The 19,301-nt window shown below is 42.7% G+C and overlaps 1 protein-coding gene across 15 annotated transcripts in view; it reads left to right on the forward strand.

The window, feature by feature from the left end:
* The window catches only part of Meis2 (Meis homeobox 2), a 226,222-nt gene extending 217,540 nt beyond the window's left edge, over window positions 1-8,682 (forward strand). For 5 of the 15 annotated variants that reach the window (XM_008825299.3, XM_008825300.2, XM_008825295.2 and 2 more), the window contains 3 exons: window positions 2,981-3,039; window positions 4,404-4,514; window positions 7,246-8,677. In XM_008825299.3, the coding sequence (XP_008823521.1) occupies window positions 2,981-3,039; window positions 4,404-4,514; window positions 7,246-7,532 (457 nt within the window). In that variant the 3' untranslated portion in view covers window positions 7,533-8,677. Of the gene's footprint in view, window positions 1-2,980; window positions 3,040-4,403; window positions 4,515-4,878; window positions 4,975-7,245 lie in introns of all 15 variants that reach the window. The other 10 variants (XM_008825301.3, XM_008825298.2, XM_029559766.1 and 7 more) reach the window with 6 other exon arrangements.
* Window positions 8,683-19,301: the final 10,619 nt, after the last annotated feature.

Genomic DNA, 19,301 nt, shown 5'->3' on the forward strand with positions numbered 1-19,301 from the left:
TTCATGTCAATTCATCTTAGGGGAAGACTGTAGATGGAAAGTTCATCTTAGGAATTAAAGAAATAAAAAACATTCCTCATTTGATTTTTTTTTCATCTATAATTTAAATGGCTCCATTTTATGTTCATAAGAGTGTTTTCTAAGGGCAGCCTATGGGTCATCAGTATGAAGGGAGGAGAGACTTGTAATTTTAATTTTTAAGATCAAACTTTTCCTATGGTGAACACATGATTAATTTTAATAATGGCATCCATGGTGTTAAACATCTATACGGAGATTAGGGCAGTTCACAATTGGCAAGAGTTACATGTTAAGAGATTTCTGAAAAAGAAAAAAAAATTGGGGCCCATATGTTTTTCAAATTCTGTGTGAGTTGAAAGAATGCAGTGGAATTACAAATCTGGCAAGAAGCAGTGCTGTGGATCAAAAACATTGTTTGAGGACAAAACTGCAGAAAGGCTCTGTGGAGCCCACGGAAAAGCAAATTCTCTTCGACCCTCTGAAAGACCGTCCCGTGAAAACCTTCCCCGCCTTCGGTTCAGCCTTGCTTAGGAGAAGTGGGCAAAGAAAAGCCATTGCCGTAACTGCTGGTGAGCATCCAGTCCATGCCATGGTAACTTGTATAAAATGTGGTGCTAAAGTAGCATTTCCAAGTTCAGCACTCCTATAAAGATCTGCAAGCACACAGAATGCTTTTTCTAAATGTTCTGTATTGTTGGATGGCCCCCATTGAACAAGTCTTTGAGAGGACCCCCGTTTTTACTAATGTAAACATTCTGACGAGTATCCAAAGAAATGACCTTTGAGTGAACCTCTAACCTTCCCAGTAATTATTTGTTTGAAGACAGTGTGGAGTTCTCCTGCTGAGAACTAAGAACCATGATGCCTTGCAGCTCAGTGAGTAAGGGAGTGTTTGATGGACCAGGAAAGACATAAATAAGGGAGGAACCTCCAGATGTAAATAATAAAGGAGTAAAAAAGTTGAAATTAAAAAGGGAAAAAACAGCAGCAATTCGGCTATCCTAAATGGTTGAACTATAAGAGAAAAGAAAACTGATAAAAATTAAAGACCAACCACACAACAGGATTAACAGCGCATAAACAGAGAAACTACACCCCCTGCATGAGTTCTTTATCAGAAGCTTCAAGACAGAGCAGAGGCTCCCCAGAGCATCTCCCTTGGTCTTAACTGAGCCCATGAAAGAGTTCCTGGAGCGGGAAATGGCTATGGGCCCTCCTTGGTCTCCGTCACAGCAGTAGGGATGGAAGAGATAGTGAGGTTCTTTTTTGGTTTAAGGGTTGCTTCTAGAAGTCTTTGTGACATGGTCAATAACATTTCAGGTGACAGGTGGGATTAGATAGAAGCTTCAACACCCCTCTTGCCTCTACCCCCTACTTACAGGAGCCAGGACCTTTCTTCCCCAAAGCCAAGGGGCGGGACATTTTTGACAACTGAGACATCCTTTCTTAAGTAATAAAGAAGTTCATTGTTTTGCAAACAAATACCATGTGCAAAAGACTCCTTTGATTTTCTCCTGGCTATTATTCCTTAGCCTAACTGTATTCCCACCAGAGTGCTCACAGGAGGCCTGTGTGGGTTCACTGTCCTCCTCCTCCAAAGGACTTCAACTGCCAACAGAATTCCTCTGGCGAATTTCAGAGAATGAGCTTTCAGTTGCTGCTTGGAGCCCCATGTGGATGCATTAATCACGAAGTCCCCCATGTGCTTAAGGTTCGAAAGTAGAAATACTGAAAAAAAAATTATCAAGATTTTATATATATATAGTCTTTTTGAGACAGGGTCTCCCTGTAGTCCCAGCTGACCTGAACTCACTATGTAAACCAGACTGGCCTTGAACTCACAAAGATCCTCCTGTCTCTGCCTCCCAAGTGCTGGGACTAAAGGCGTACGCCACCACGCCCAACAAGATAGAATATTTTTAAGGAGTGGCTAACCATACGCTCCCTACTGCTGCCCCTCCCCAGCCTGACACAAGGGCACTGAATCTTGCACAGAAGTTCAAATGTGGGGGGAATACACATTGTTACAAGCATGGGGACAGGGGTAACTCGCAAATGGTAGAAAATTGTTTTGTTTTTATTAAATTTGGAGAAATAAAGGAGATTTCTTATCATCTTACTCTGTTTGTACATGAATATTTGATGGGCATTATTAAACATTAAAGTAACATGAAGTAGGCACTTATTTTTGGATTTTCAACAAAATTAGATCCAGGCTTCCTAGACAAAATAACTGCTTCTCCTTCACATTCCTGGGGTTCAACCACCACCTGATTTGAAAACGTTTCCCGGTCTCTAATATCAACCATGTGTACCTGAAGCTGGCTTTCTAGTCGGTTGAAAGGTGGCTAGGTTTATGGTTGGCAGTTACCCTATCCTCTGCCCTGGGTGTCCCAGCTTTGCCTGCAAAGGCTGCCCCCAGCTGGTACTGACCTCTGAATGACCCCTAACTTTACAGGCTTAAGCTGCAGGAGTTGCCCAAGAGCAGAAGTCTTTCTGGCCAGCACTTATTACTGCTGTGCTGGTGATAAAACTTCAGACAGCCTAATTGATGGCTTTGCTGACCTAACAATACCTTGTGAAAGCCCAATGCCAGAGCCTGGGCTCCATTTATGGCCAGCTACAAGGGGAAGCTGAGTCTCCCTCCCCACCTCCATGGGGAGTCCAGGGGGAGGGGGAAAAAATCTTCCAACCTATGAGCTGTATCCAGGTTCTTACTTGTTGCAGAAGCAGGAGCCCAAGAAAGAACTCTTGTTAGTAGCAAGTTGGTCTTGGCACTCGTGGTACCATAGCAAGAGAGATTGATCCAGGCAGCTGGTTCTGAACGCTGAAAGACAAAGCTATCTTTCACTTAAATAGATGATGTTCAGTAGATGTTGAACTCTAGCATCCTCACACAAAGTTGTCCACAGAGCACAGAGACTGAGCTTGGTGACCGGACTTCTTTCTTCTATTTCAGGTTTATTAATGCCAGAAGGAGAATAGTACAACCCATGATTGACCAGTCAAATCGAGCAGGCAAGTTCTAGTGTGTATCTATATCCACACCCCATGGGCACAAATCCTCCTCAAGTCTCCTTCAAGGGGTATGTCTCATCACCTGCTTCTACCAGGCATTCTGGGAGAATTTTTTTTTTTTTTAATGTCCCCAGAATTCTACTCTAGGAAGCAACTTCACTAATTGGTGCTAATTGGAGATTTCCCACCCTGACTCTACTGAAACTGCTTTCTCTTTTCTTTCTGAATTGGTAATTGGGCACAAGTATTCCTGTCACAAGCAGTTTGTTTGACTGTGAGCTCTGAAATTACTCCTTGCCTGTCTGCATCCAACCATTAGCACACTGTCCTCTTCTTAAGAGTTAGCCACAACTCCTTGGTGTGCACTTGGCTTTCCCTCTTGGAGCATCCATGGTTAAAGCAATTCACTGTATCCCTTCACTCGCTTTAACTATTCATAATATTCTATTAAAGCCTGACATTGCTGCACTATTTTTTATTAAAAGATTATTACCTTTGTTTAAAATGCATCACAACCGTCCCACTAAAATACATGTGGGGTTTTCTCACAATGTCTCTCCATTTCTCTAAAACAGTTATTATATGGGCCTGTCAGAACCATCTCTATGTAGTCTTGATCATTTTGCTTTGAAATAAACATGTTCTTAGTTAGCTGAGTAGGTGTGGTCTCTGTAAAAAGGCTTATAGGGAAAAATCCATTTTCCTTGTGCTGACAATTATGTCACTCACATGTTGAACTTGATGGGGTCCCTAACTCTGGCCTTGATTTAAAGAATTTATGAAAATTACTCATCTTTTAGGAAAATTCCTCAGTCATACCAAATATCATTTCATTTCTGGATGCCAGTTGAGGAAGAATCTAAAACAGTCAAAATACCTATTCATTCATGTTTGCTTTAAAACAAATTTTTTTGGTGTGGGTAAAAAAGCAAATATTTAATTGAGTCTGTTTAACCTCACAAACATTACTCACGTTTCTGATGTTTGTATTGACGTGACTTTTTTTTTTTTATTAAGCCCATAGAGATAGCAGAATCATAAACCCCCAAGTAAATGGCTCCTTGCAACACTGATAGGCCTGGCTCCCTCACTTCTGCGGCCCTTCCCCTATTCAAGGAAATAAAGAACCACAGAGGACGACCCACCCCTACCCTGGCTGGAGTCGCTGCTGCCCCGCACCTTTTCTAAAGCTCCTCACACACATCTCTTCAGTCAGGAAAGCACACACTCAGGACACACCGCCATCTGTAAAGTGCCATCCACATTGTCGCTGTAACATGTCTTTGCTGCAGCAGGAACAGTTGCTGATTGTTTGGTATATCTTTTCTTCTTTCTCCTCTGTGTCCTCGAATGACTACAATCAGGTTTTCTTCTTGATCCTTCAGTGAGCCAAGGAGCAGCATATAGTCCAGAGGGTCAACCTATGGGGAGCTTTGTGTTGGATGGTCAGCAACATATGGGGATCCGGCCTGCAGGTAGGTTTACTTATCCATCCTCCCGGCATCCCTGGGAAGTGCTACTGTCCCCACCAGTCTTTGTCATCCTCTCCACTTTCCCACTCTCAGGGTGGGTTGAACATTTGCCTGCTGCTTGCTCTGCTTGCTTCCTTGATAGTGGGTGGGGGAGAAAAGTCCTCATTGAAAAACGTAAAGATTTTCAACAGTGACCATTTTCCTCTGCCCCATACACATCCGTTATCTTTTTCTTTTTTCTTTTTTCTTTTTTTTTTCTTTTGAAACCAAGGCAATAAGTGAAAAGGAATCTGAGTTTCCTCCTACTTTTTTGCCATCAATTATTGCTGATTTTCCGGCCTCTTCTCGGATTTTATCTCCTCTCTAGGACCTATGAGTGGAATGGGCATGAATATGGGCATGGATGGGCAATGGCACTACATGTAACCTTCGCCATGTAAAGCAATCTCAAGGCAAGGGGGAAGTAAGTACAGTCGGTGCGATCTGTCTTCACTATCATTTCAGAGACTTCATTTGATTTTTTTTTATCATTTGCCCCCATTTTATTTTTCCTTGCCCATAACTGCATGCCTTTCCAAACTAAGGACCTGTTTTTAAACATATATCACCCATCTCTGAAGGCACAGATGACAAGGATGTGCACTTTTGAAAAGGCCAGCTGACAAGCCTGCGTGTGTTTTAAGCAGGTGGGACTGCCTTTTAGCCTATTTACTGTGGCCCCAGTGTGCACAAACACAGACATCAGGCAGATATTGGACATTTAAGAATAAAAATAACGTCTTGGGGGCACCAGTTGACTGAGAGAAATTAAGCAGGCTTCAATGAAGCGATAAAAAAAAGGAAAAGTAGAACTGTCCTTTGAGTGACATAAATCTGTCAGAATACGATTGATGCCCAAATTATCTTATATGCAAAGATGAAATGCGGCAGTTCATTATGCCTAGTCTAGATATATGACAGCGGTGACACCATTGATTCTTCACTAGGGAGTCGGTGTGTTTTGATTATTTTTTACATGTGCCTACTGACTTTCGACATGAGACAGGAAGACAGGAAAGTCAGTCAATAAATTTAAAGGGAAAGACATTTAGGAGCAACTGAATATAAAGGAATGGATTTTTCACTGAGGCTGAATGGCTGCAGTTGGATTAAGAAACCCATTAGACGTTAAAGCTTCAAGTGTTTTTGACATCTGAAAAAAATTCAGAGTCTGCCAACAAGATATATCCTCTGCTGAAGACACCAGAGCATAAAAAAATTCATATAACATTGAAACTTCCTTGTTTAATGAGGCTGAATATAACAACACATACCTTGATTAAATCATTCTCTATATGTAAATAGAGGCCAAGATTTTATATGAGATCTCAGGGGGTCACCATGGCACACCATTGATGAAGCCAATTTCCTTCCTTCCTTCTTCTAATGCAGTCAAAAAATGTAGAAAGCAATGTTCCCTAAAACAGCTATAGAGAAAACATTTGCTCAGCTTGGATAATTCTTAATATAGGCCATATAATTTCTAGCCTATTTAATTACATAACATATTTTATGCTTCATGACCAATTACATTAATAGCTTAATACAGAAGAATATTATCCTCTCTTGATTTGATTATGCAGCCACACAATATGGTATATTTGGTACTTAATTATCATCATCCATTGAGCAGGCTGCTGTGGTAGAATAAACAGAGAGAGCTGGGACTATGCAGGCTGTGTTATCGTCTTTAGATGGCTTTGCCACTTCTGTTAATAACGGACTGCAGATCTACTTAACAAAATGACTGCAGCGTATAAGCCTTTAGATTACCAGCTTACGGTGTCAAAAACATCTGTTCGGCTTCTCAACTGTATGTACTGGAGGTTAAATAGAGGTGAATAACGCTGTCCTTTTAGCTCTGGGGATGTGCAGCAGTAAATATGATAGAACCCTAATTCAACAAACAGGTAACTCACAAGAGAGATCAAAATTCTTCGGTTGTTGACATCCTAACATTTACATCATAACTTCAAATTTTGTATCTCTCAGTTAAAAATTGCTAGGTGTCTTCCATTTTGTACCTGATATCAAGACATTATGTGAGGGGATTTTCAGAAATAAACTACTGGGCATGTCATATGACCTTACATTGACTTCTTACCTTTGACCTTTATAGTCTCTTGGGTGTACTGCTCCAAGAATGACTCTAATTCAAAAAGGGGGCTTCATTTTAAATATACATAAAAGCCAGTCCCTTCAAAATGAATATGACATAATGCTTTATGTAATAAATTTTTCATGAAGAAATATAGATATGATAAGATGTCAATTTGTTTTATTTTAGTAGCTATAATTTTTATCCATATCTATGAATGCAACAAAGAAAAATAAATGACATTTCAACAGTTAACTGATAAAACTCTACTCAGAATTTATATTCTTATTGCATTTATCAAAGAAATGTACCGAATACCATTTTGAAAAACAGTTCCACTTTATGACATTTAGTTGCATTAAATATTTAGTTCTGTTATGTTGCATTATACTGCTGTGCGATGAAATTAAATGCAAACTACAATTTGAATGTCTGCAAACATTGGCAAGAATCTGCAGCTAAATTTAGATATAAGATTTGCAGTGCCTGTTGTTTCTTTTTTTTTTTTTCTTCCTCTTCTTCTTTTCATCTTTAATGGGTAAAGTATAAAAATGTTTAGGAATTTGACCCGCTTTCTTTTTCCCTCTCTATTTTCAGGTTTGCAGAGCATGCCAGGGGACTTCGTGTCTCAGGGTGGTCCTATGGGAATGACTATGGCACAGCCAAGTTACACTCCTCCCCAGATGACCCCACACCCTACTCAGTTAAGACATGGACCCCCAATGCATTCATATTTGCCAAGCCATCCCCACCACCCAGCCATGATGATGCACGGAGGACCCCCTACCCACCCTGGAATGACTATGTCAGCACAGAGCCCCACAATGTTAAATTCTGTAGATCCCAATGTTGGCGGACAGGTTATGGACATCCATGCCCAATAGTATAAGGGAACTCAAGGGAAAAGGAAACACACGCAAAAACTATTCTAAGACTTTCTGAACTTTGACCAGATGTTGACACTTAATATGAAACTCCAGACAGCTGTGATTATTTTTTACTTTTGTCATTTTTCATCAAGCAACAGAGGACCAATGGGACAAGAACACAAATGTGAAGTGATGGGCTCATTGAGACAATTCTGTCCATGTAAAGATCCTCTGGAGAAAGACTCCGAGAGCTATAACTACTGTAGCATAAACATAGGGACTAAGTTAAACTTGTACATTTCTGTTGATCACTCCGTTACGTTGCCTCAAATAGTTTTAGAAGAGAAAAAAATATATCCTTGTTTTCCACACTATGTGTGTTGTTCCCAAAAGAATGACTGTCTTGGTTCATCAGTGAATTCACTATCCAGGAGAGACTGTGGTATATTCTAAACCTGTTGGGCCAATGAGAACAGAACCACGCTGGAGAGCGAGATGGACTCTTGGCTGACCCTCATCACTCCAACTCCAGCAGCAAGAATGTGTTTTCATGCCCAGCCTTTGTATCCCCATCAATGTGTCCTTTAGTTTCAAACAGATCTTTATAGTTTGTGTTTCATAAGCCAATTCTTATTATGATTTGGGGGCACTCTTCTTCAAAGAGCTTGCCGATGAAGATTTAGAGACAGAGCAGGAGCTTCGTCCAGTTCCGAGCCTTGGCTGTGGACAAAACAATCTTAAGTTGGGCAGCTTTCCTCAACACACACACACACAAATTATTCATGGTCACTGCGCCATAACTAAGACTTTATCAGAAACTCAAAGCTTGGGGGATAAAAAGGAGCAAGAGAATACTGTAACAAACTTCGTACAGAGTTCGGTCTATTAATTGTTTCATGTTAGATATTCTATGTGTTTACCTCAATTGAAAAAAAAAAAAAAGAATGTTTTTGCTAGTATCAGATCTGCTGTGGAATTGGTATTGTATGTCCATGGAATCTTCTTTTTTCAGCACGTGTTCCTCACTAGAAGAAAATGCTGTTACCTTTAAGCTTTGTCAAATTTACATTAAAATACTTGTATGAGGACTGTGACGTTATGTTAAAAAAAAAGGTGTTAAGTCACAAAATGCGGTAATAAATATTTCATTTTTGATTTTTTGTTAGGCTTTGGTGTTTTTAATGGTTTTAAGAGAGTTGCACAATGCCAGCTCTGTGCACTGATGAAATAGGTGATGGGTTTCCCCCCTGGAAGTTAGTATATTTGAGACTTAACTTACCAACAGTTTTAAAAGTCATCTGTAGTTTTCCAATATGTATTTTTGGCTTCTAAGTTCCTCCAGCAGAAAACTTCTAAAGGTATGAAATTGTGTGTGTGTGTTATAAACCAGCTTGAAAAATTACCTTCAAAATATCCAGTGTCTTTTATAGCTGCATGATGTTTTAAAGTCCTTTCAGATAATGCTTTTCATGTGCATCCACCACTAGAATAAAGAGTTTATTCAGAGTTAATTTTATATCATAAGAAATAATGTCTGTGCTCAAACATAATTTATCTGTATTTCTTGTGTCTTACAAAAATACTGTTGAATATGTAAATTAAAATTTATATATAGATGTTCATAGATAACTGAACAATTTCTATGGAGTTTTAAATCCTTAGTTTAAAAGATTGCTCAAGCGTTAATATAAATGATATTCTGGTATCTTTTTACTTTAGACACTTTCTCCATGTGCAAGGATGCAAGTGTGATGATTTGGTGACTTGAGTTTTTTCTTTAAAAAAAAACAAAACAACAAACAATACCATGGTATTTTCAAAACTTCACTCAGTAATCTGGAACCACAAGCTTGTTGATATTGAGAAACAATGCATGCTAAAGTGTGCAAAAAGTGGGGGAAGTGTGAGGTATCTGCATGCCCTCTGTTTATCAAATAAGCATACTGCCCTAGAGCTCCCTAACTCCTAAACTTTGACTCATGTTTAGAATGGCTAATAAACTAGAGTTAGATACTTGATTCAACCTGATAGGGAACTAGTTCACTAATCCTGTGAACTTTAACTTGGAAGAAATCCATAGTCATGTCTGAATAGGGCTCTCTCATCTTTCCACTTTAGACGGCCTTAATGAAAGTTCTATATGAATGAGCAAGGAAATAAATTGCTATTGTTTTGTTCTATATTATTAAGCAAAATTTTTACAAGTACATTTCTCATTTTAATTAGTACATTGCTATTTAAACCTAGAAACAGCATTTCTTGACACAAACGTACTGTTCCTCTTGGAAAAAACAGCACAGCTTTCCTCCCTTTTCTCCTGCTCTGTTTTACATGGAATCTTTCTGCAAAATTTAAATATTTGCATATGTTTACTTTAAATGCTCTGATGTAAACTCTGACAAGTTCCCCACTTATAAATTAGCTCTCACATCAGCTGAAAAAAAAAAAAAAGGGTTGACAGACTTTCTTCCATTCCTCTCAGTAAGGTAATTGTTGGAAGTTTTACTCGGTCATGAACCCACATTTATAAGAAGTGTTTTACCAAGTTATTACATTATTTTGTGAAGGTTAGAGCCCAGAGTTGTCAAACCTTGGTTTTAATGTATAGAATCATCTCCAGCTTAGTATCTTGGCCAAATCCACATCCTATCATGATAACCTTAACCACTCTCAGATATTTGGAGATGAATGATAATTGTAATAATATTTGTGCATTTCCTTGCCCCACCCCCATTCATGCTAAGATGGAGGAATGATGAATATGTCCAACTTTTATAGTGCTTTTTATACCACCTCCAAGGCATTTGCTCCTATCTCGGGTTTACTATTTAGTATAAAGAGTTCCGATTTGGGTATATTTAAGAAAGACTCAGCTGTCAAAAGCAAAGAAACTGGGAATGGTGTTTTGACAACCATATAGTGTTAAAGGAAATACTGCAGTCTGAATAAAATTGCTTATGTTCTCCAAAACAAGAGTAATATAAAAACACTTTTTTATTTATGTGGAAAAGCAAAAGCAGAAATAAATTCCAAAGGTTTCCCTTTCTTTAAGAAATTCAGAGAGAACCGAAGTCACCATCTGTTAAGGGTTGGGAACTGAGCAAGAAGCCACACTTCAGAGGAAAAAGAGAAAAGTCCAGGGACGCCTGCGACTTCCACGCCCCTCTTCTCCCTCCCACTCCCCGGGTCAGCACCCCAACCCCCGACCCCAGCTCCCTGGATGGGTCTGCCCAGTCCATCAGGCCTCCTGGCCCACTCGCTCTCCACCCCGCCGGCCTGTTAATCCTGAGCAGGCGGGGAAGGGAAATGTGGCTAATGGCTAATATCTCTAGCAGCTGTCAAAGGACAGCCCTTCCTTCAAAGGACTCCTCCACAAGTTCCCCATTAGTCCTGCAGGCCAGCAATTTGATAAGGAGCCTGGACCTCCACTACAAGGTGCCACTTTGCTAGAGGGTCCTGTGTCTGGTGTTCTGAATGGCCGGATGGTCTTAGCTAGGCAGCCACCCTACGGTCCAGGGGCTGGGAGGATGCAGACTTGCATTCCTGAGGGACCCGAGAGCAGGCAAGACAGTGGATCTGGCAGGCGAAAGCCAGCGGCCTCCCCTTCGCGGGTGTGTTTGTTGCACAGACAAACATGCTTGAGACTGATGGAGGGGGGCACATAACAGTTTCTGTCGCAATGATCAACTAGGGGCGTCGCAAGCGTGGGGAGCCCCCAGGTCCCGGCAGGGCTGGAGCAGGGTGTAGCTCTGGGAGAGACTGGTCAGATCGTGATGAGAATGGGGACCGTAGAGGCAGTGTTTGAAGGGAGGTTTTAATATTAATAGTTTCGGTGTAGAGACAGAAGGGAGATTGCGTCTACGGCTCCTCCGGGCAGACTCTGGGTGACAGGAATGATGGATGATCCGGCAGAGCCCAGCGGCCCCTCCCCTCCAGCCCCAACAGTGTCAAAGATACTTTAGTTGAAGCTTTAGAAATAAAATAAATAAACAGCATCGCCCCCTCTCTTCGCACACCGCCGCCCCACCCCCCGCTTTCCGACACCGATTTATGGATCATTATGAATCAATTACTGGTCTCAATACTTTCCCATTGGCTTAAATAAAACAGTGGAAAGATAAAAACGTGGGGTTCGGTGGGGGGATTTTTTTCCCCCTGACAGGAACAATAGCAAAATCCATTATCTCATAATCAGAGGCCGTGGGTTAGGATGTGAAGAGAAAGGAAAGGGTCACCCAGGAAATAACAGGGGAGCGCCAAAGGGGGAAGTGTCGCGCAGCCCTTGCCTTTGTTGTGTTTCAGATGGGCTTGTTTGTTGTTTGCTTGGAGTGTTTGGAACGCGGGGGAGGGGGATACGCGTGAGAATCACGACGCCTGCAAGTTCTGTGACCCAGATCTTTAACTTCTCTGCGGAATCCCGCAGTTTGTGCCCGGGCAAACATCACTTGGTGGCAGGGAGTGAGGTCGCACGTGGGGAAAGGTGTAGAGGAATGGGCCCGTCTGCACCGCGGATTTGCACTTTGTTGTGAGCAACTGTGCGCTGGCGGCTGGGGGGCAGCACCAGGACTGTCTCCCTCCCTCCACGCTGCCAGGTCCCCCCCTCTCCTTCCCTCCTCCCCCTGGAGGCTGGTTTTGTCTTGGAACTAGCTGGGATCTGGACCCCCGCCCCCACCTCGGCCTCCCTAGGCTTTTCTTCCCGCTCCGGCCTCTGGCGCGGCGGTGCTCGAGGTCCTTGTAGGTGTTTCTATGACTACATTGTGTGTGTAGGAGGGTCAGATGTGGGGGTTGCCCGCGAGAGGGCCGTTCCTGGGCGATCATTTATCAATGTCACCCACATAATGATTCTCTCTGCAGCGTCCTATTGATGAGGATAATTACATTAGCTCAGAGTGACTGATCAATGAAAAACCACCACACAAAAACTTCTTCACTCCTCTATAATACCAAAAACCGATACAGAAATAACACAGAAAGTCTGATTTTCTTTCCCTTCTCTGTCCACCAATGGATTCTGCCTCCTCCCCGCACCCCGACTGGGGAATAATGTCAGAAAATAGACCTAGGTTTGTTTCGTTTCAAGGAGGATGCAATTTTGCTCGTGAATGCATTTGCTCTTAAATGCGCTGGCTTCATCCCTCCTTTGGTAAAGAACACCAACGGATTTGCTACTGTGAGTGGCTTTTAGATTGGTCTGTGGTTTTCCGTTCTTTTTATTTCTTTTCTCCCCATTGGACACCCCCCCTTCAAAAAAAGGGAGGCAATTCTTTTCATATATAACTGGAAAAAGAAATTATTCTAGATCCTTTCTCTAGATTTTTCTTAAATAAATCGTTTACCATGATCGGGTTATCTTTTTGTCTTTATCACTTCACAAAGTAGGGCAATTAAAAACGTGATGTTGTGTGGGGATAAAGGGTGGACCCATTATATGGCGACATAATTCGCTGTTTTCTAGCTTGAAAGTTTGCAGCTAAATTACGATTTCACTTTTTCTAGACTTAAAAATCAATATTTTCTCAATTAAAGCGAATTTTAATGCCTTACTCGTGAGTTGTTAAAGGCGCTGTAAATTTTATTGTAATGCTTCTTGGCTTCAGAGTAGATCCAAGAGACGTTGATTCTCCTGGTCGGTTTCCTCTCAAAGATCCTAGCCAGGAACGTCCAGTGGTTTCAGATGAAGTACAAGCAGCAAAGGTAAGGAGAGTTCCACAGGGGCCAGGGCACAGGGTGGGAGCCCTCCATAGCTAGAGGCCATTGTCTGGTATATTCTCACCTCTGTGTCCCCACCTTCTGGAAATGACAGAAGTGTTCATTTAATCTTTCTCAGAGGGGAGCACAGGAAAGTCCCATCTGCTCTGGGAAAAGGAAATGGATTTTGGGAGTATTCTAGATTCTTCTCAACCCTCACCCCACCCCTTCCTCTTCTTGCTACAGAGTACCTAGGAAAGACCCTTTCACAAATTCTGCTATGTTTTATGTGTGCTTGGGCTTCGGATTCCGTGCCCCAAATACTCCCCACTCTCAGGAGCATGCTCAGTTTACAGATGTTTTCTTTCTCCACACGTCCCACCTAGTAAAAGTTGCTGGAGAGAATTAACTGTGGTGTGTTAATAGCTCAGGTCTGCTACTGCTCCTTCCCACAAAGTTGAAATCTGGTAAAGTGGAGGATGGCATTGAACTGACCTTGCAGAACAGCTCAAGGCCCAGAGAAGTTCAAAGATGAGCTTAACAGGCCCAGGGACCTGGTGGAAGGCAAGGTAGCAAAACATTCAAAAAGCAAGGACAGAGAAGAGCCAGAAATAAAGCTGTGGTGGCCCTTAATGGGGGAAGAATAGGATGAGGCAGTAAAATGAGTCTTTCTGAATTCTTTATAATTTAGAAAAGATAATGAAAGGACATCGAATTCCTAAGAATTGCTACTAATTTTTTAAGCCAAAGCCTGTTTACAAGCAGAGATGCCAAGAAGAGTCTGAACTTCCCAGAAGAACTGCTCACTAAGTTCCTTTTGCAGTTCTCTCCAGTTAATTTGCTGGGAATGAGAAGACTGGGTAAGGGCTATGTGTGTGGTGTACCAAAGACTTAAGAAAGAGTATGATGGGAAGGGCACCTAGATATAATGAGGCTGCTGTTTAAAGCTGAACAGAAAAGGAATAGGGTAGACAAAAAGCCACACACACGCACACACACACACACACACACACACACACACACACACATCCAGTTAATTTGCTGGGAATGAGCTTTAAAATAATTCTCACCTACCTGCCTCCTTTTTTCTCTAACCACACATCATACAGATTACTCTACTTAGGTGGTGGAAATTTCTAGTTCACTCTGTCCAATCTATAGACCCACTCCACAGATCCCCATTCCCTAAGATTCCTGACCTGTAAGCCTAAACCACAGCCTTTTATCAAGGGAGTCGGGCTTTGTTAATGTATTTGTACTTTTCTGCTTTCAATCTAAGTTTCTGCTTTGGAGGAGGGAGGAGGTGCAAGGAGGGGGAGGGGAAGCGAACACAAAGACTTTATCTAGTTCTCACCAAGCAGGTTTCAAAATAGGAACTTAATGGGAAGAAAGAAGAAAGAATAAAAATAAAGAGGGGCGTGAGAATAGTGTGTTACAACAGGTTTCTCAGTCTGGAAGAGAGGTGACTGTGAATATTTTTCCTTTTGAGGATTCTGTTTTCCTCATATTGAAACATTTTCAAATTTTAATCCTCTAGCAGACAAAACCTCAATATAAATATGACATGGGCCACTGGCAAAAAAACGAACTTAAACTCAGTGCCTAGAGGGGAGGGGGTGCGGGAGAGAGAGCCCTTTCTGATTAATAACTAGCAGGGTAATGTTGAGGGCTTTTTCTGCCCGATTGCCTTTTTGAATTAGAGCCGATTTCTTCACACTTCAATAGTGCCTGTCTCCTTTAAAATGACTGGCAGATCTGTTTCTCTTTTTTCTCTCCCTGAGACTTAATGATGTAAATTTTCTAATTAGTTAAATCATATTGCTTAAAGGTCTAATATTTACCGTGTAAGAAATGATCATTCTGATTTGGACCTCTTGAAATATTCTGAGAAATAACATTTGGCTTTTAGGTGGAGGGATGGGGTGTGTGGGGGGGTGCTCATGGAGAATAGAAAAGGTACGAACCCGGCAACATGTTAAATTAATAGTTCAAGTTGAGCTGGGCTCACACCCCAAGTCCGCTTTTATTTTTCAATCAGCGAAGATTTAATTGGCAGCCCTCGGGCCGGGAGATCTGATATTTTCTCATTAGTTTCCCATCACTAATCTTGAGTGTTAGATTGGCTTACAGGTTGTCAACATTTGACCAATTTTATTTAAGGAAAAAAAAAATACATTATGGCTCCGGGATGTGAGATCTGCAAATAAATCCTGCTTGGATCAGCGGAACTAACAGGCGAAAAAAAATGTTGACTATTCATTGTAGCATCTAATAAGTTGCATTAATGTATATTTCAAAAGACGGGCGATTATACATGCGCTGTAAAGACACAGATAAAAAGAAAAAGATAGGTAGGGGAACACTAAGCTAGTTGAAGTGAAACCTAGATAGATTTTGAACCGAGGGTAAATAACCCGAGTGGAATCGCTGTAGATGGTTTAGGATCCGCCTCTGCTTCCCTTTGCAGCTGCGTGAAACTGCCTGGCTCTGAGCGGCTCCGCGGGATGGTCCACAGATAACGTTAGAGCGCCCCCTGCTGGCCAGCGGCGCAGAGCGCGGCGGGCCAGCCCCCTAAGAAGGGAACTGTTTTTCTGCACCCCCCCATCCTCTACTGACTTTCCACCACTCCCACCCTCATCCCTCTGAAGAATGCCTCGGCAAGAGGATAGCTTGTCAGGGGTGAACATTTAAATGAATAAATGATAAAAATAATAATAAAATACGAAGGAGCCCCCCACCTACACTTGCTCTCCGGGGAATAAAGGATCAAAGCCTTTGTAAAGGGATACATTTTCTAAATCTCTTTATTCTGTGGGGTTTCGCTCCAGTTTGCTTTTTCCTTGCAGGTTCGAAGTCCCCCCCCCCCGCAAAAAAGTTTTATTAGACAATATAGAAGCCTTTATTTTCTTTTTAAAAATAGATATCTGATGGGGTAAAGCGATGAATGCTAAATAATATTTTTCATCCTCGAAAAAAATCAAACTCCTGGGGAAATCTCACAGCTCTAGAAAGTCTAGAAGAATCGCTTTTGGAATTTAGGCAGTTCCAAGTTCGGGGTGAGCCTTTCCTAATCCCGGTCCCTGTCTATCTAATTGCAATCTTTTCTTTTTTCCTTTCGTTCTCTCTCTCTCTCTCTCTCTCTCTCTCTCTCTCTCTCTCTCTCTCCTCTTCCTTTTCTTCCTTTTTCTTTGTAAAAGTTGTCACCGTACCTACACACACAAGTCTTTTTCACGCGTGTTTTTTCCCTGGCCCTGGTTTCTCGCTTTTGCTGGACAGGGACAGGGCGGCTGGAGTGCACCAAAACAAACCACCCAAGTCGTGTCCACTCCATCTTACTGCGGCGCTCCCCATCCAGTGCAAGGTGTGATGCTGCATATCAGAGGGTTGGGGTTCTTTCCCAGCGGTTGGGTGCATAGAGGCGTGTTCCCGGCGTCCGGATTATTCTTCACTGGAATTCACAGGCAGTGTGGAAGGCGAAGGCGCACAGGTAGCGAGAGCCGAGTTGTCTCCGGCTGGCTGCCGCGCCGCTTCCACCGCCCGCCTCTGCTCCTGGGAGGGTCGCTTGGTAAAGTAACCCTGCCTCACAAGGGTCTCCTCATCACAGCTAGACCCTCACACAGAGTGTGTCCGGTTACCGTGCGAAACGACTTTAGTTTCGGAGAGAGATTTTGGTTTTGTTTTTTAAAGAACCAGGTTGCGGGTTTTTTTTTTTTTTTTTTTTTTTAAAGTAGTTCTCAGAGGTGAGGTTCTGGGGGAGGACCCGCGGGCTGGGAGGACCGAAGGGAAAGATCTAGGTACCCTGCTTCCGTTTCTTGTCAGGGTACCTAAATCTTGCATTTCACAATCGGTTCTCAGCCCGGGCTTCTCTGCATATCCTCCTCTCAGGCCCCTGGTTCCCGATGCTTGGAGGGGCTACCCAGGGACCCACAGGAGAAGCATTTCTAGGACTGACAGAGAGGAGAGACAGCCTAGCTCAGAGAGAGAAGGGACGCCTTGGTGGATTTGTGCTGAAAAATTGTTGGGGGTCATTTGACAACTGAGATAAATTTAAATATTTATATCCAAGCTGTTATCATCTTGGGGTCTGTTTAGAAGTTCATTGCATTCAAAGTTACTTTAAAAGTAAATTCTGCTCTGGGGGTGCAGAATGAACTGCCTAGCACTGCCATGGAGATTTTGAAAGATTCCCCAGGAAGCTCAGAAGTGTAAGAGAAGTTATTACAGACCACCTGGGCCAACTTAAATATACATGCCCATAGGTGTATGAGTGTGCACAGAATACTATCTACATCACTATACCAAACAATAAAACAAAAACAAGGAAGATCTCATTTCAGTTGAATACAAAGCAAGAAGAATTTCAGTAATATAGTCTCACAGATGGAGGAAATATGGAAATCCTATTGTGTCTGTCTCCATCCAACTTAATAAAATTTGGAGGCATTGAGAGTCTAGTCAGTGTTCTAAGTAAATTAATGCAGAGGTCCTTCAGAAGAGACAGAAAATACCCCCAGTCATTCATCATAAACCATTTGAAGATTATGATTAAATGATTAAAAGAATAAGATCACTAAGCCTTATCATCTCAAGTGGCTGTTAATGCCCAGTGTCTATATTGTGGCAACAAAATTAACTCTCCAAGAGGAATAGTGTGGTTTCATCTTCTGTTTCCCCCTCCCCCCCCCTCCTCCTCCTCCTCCTCCTCCTCATCATCATCATCAATATTTGTTTTTGTTTTGCCTTAAAGGGAAAGAAGGGGAAACAAGCCTTGGAACCCTCTGCAAAAGCCCTGGAATTTGTAGCTGGTAAGGGGCTGAGCTTCGGTTCTGATTTTCTCAGCTTGGCCTGACTGTAAAGGAGAAAAGTCATCGAATGCCTCCACCTTTGATAAGAAGAAAACACTAACATCAGTGTAGATCTGTTTTTTTTTTTTTTCCTTCTTCCTTGGAAGAACTTAAGTTTTTAATATCCAGCGATTTCCTGAGTTAAAAGGTTTGGGGATGTAAAAGATGTTCCCTGGTTCACATCCGTCTGTAGACTTCCGTCAACTGAGTGTTGCAAGCTTTTGTATCAAATAGATATCGTGGCAAAGTCCATTAGACACTTCCCAAAGAACAGCAAGACTGTATATTTTTAAGTAACTCCTCCGAAAGCGTGCACCTGAGTGCTGATAGGGGTTTGAGTTGCTATTTCCCTCAGAACCCGAGACCCTCACTAAACCGGAAAAGAAGACAGAGCACTCCATCCTTTCACTGGGCATTGTGACAAAGATGCCGCTCCTCTCTGCCCCTAGAGCGCCAGGAAAGGATGTCCCCCAAATATGCAAAAGCCCTTATTTTGTCCTTCGGGATCCCGAGTTCCGTGGACCTTTCAGAGGAATACCAAATAAGTAACATTTTTAAAAGCTAAATGCCTAACAAAGGGACGTAGCTAACAAAAAGAGAAAGGAAAAGGAAAATAAACGGTGCTAAAAATTATTCTTTAAACCTTACAAAATTCCAGATGCGGCAGAATCAGTGCAGCGCTACTCCTAACCCAACAGTCAGCTCTCCTGCCGCCAGAGTTTGCAGTTGAGAGTGAATTGGACGTCCCAGCTCCGCCAGAGATTCTGGAGACACTAACGAGTGTCGGGTGGGGGTAAGGGGTTGGGGGATGGGACCCCGGGATGGGACCCTCCTGACAACGAGAGCTTCCCACCTGTTCCTTCCGCCCCAAGCCGGCGCGAAGGAAAGGCCTAGAGCTGGAGTTTAGAAGCGCCCAGCCTCCAAATGGCACTCAGAGTCGCTAAGGGTGTCGCCAAACCAGAGAGGAAGCCCAAGTAGGGTTCCCGGAGCCCACGAGCCTGCCAAAAAGACTAGACCTACGGATCAGAGGCACAAGCGACCGCTGGTCCGGCTGCCCAACCAGCCCCTTGCACTCGGATGGACAAGGCTCCCAGGTCGCACAGGCGTCGTAGCTGGTGTGACATTCGATGGAGGGAGCCAGCGCTGCGGTGGCGGTAGGCGGGCGTTGGGACACACGTGCCCTCGTGCGGGCATCCAGTCTCAGACCTCAACTGGGAAAGTTCATCAGTGCCATTCCCCGGCCTGAGCCCAC

This window comes from Nannospalax galili, unplaced genomic scaffold (genome assembly GCF_000622305.1).
Source record: "Nannospalax galili isolate Female #2095 unplaced genomic scaffold, S.galili_v1.0 scaffold629, whole genome shotgun sequence".
In the NCBI taxonomy this organism is placed as follows: Eukaryota; Metazoa; Chordata; class Mammalia; order Rodentia; family Spalacidae; genus Nannospalax; species Nannospalax galili.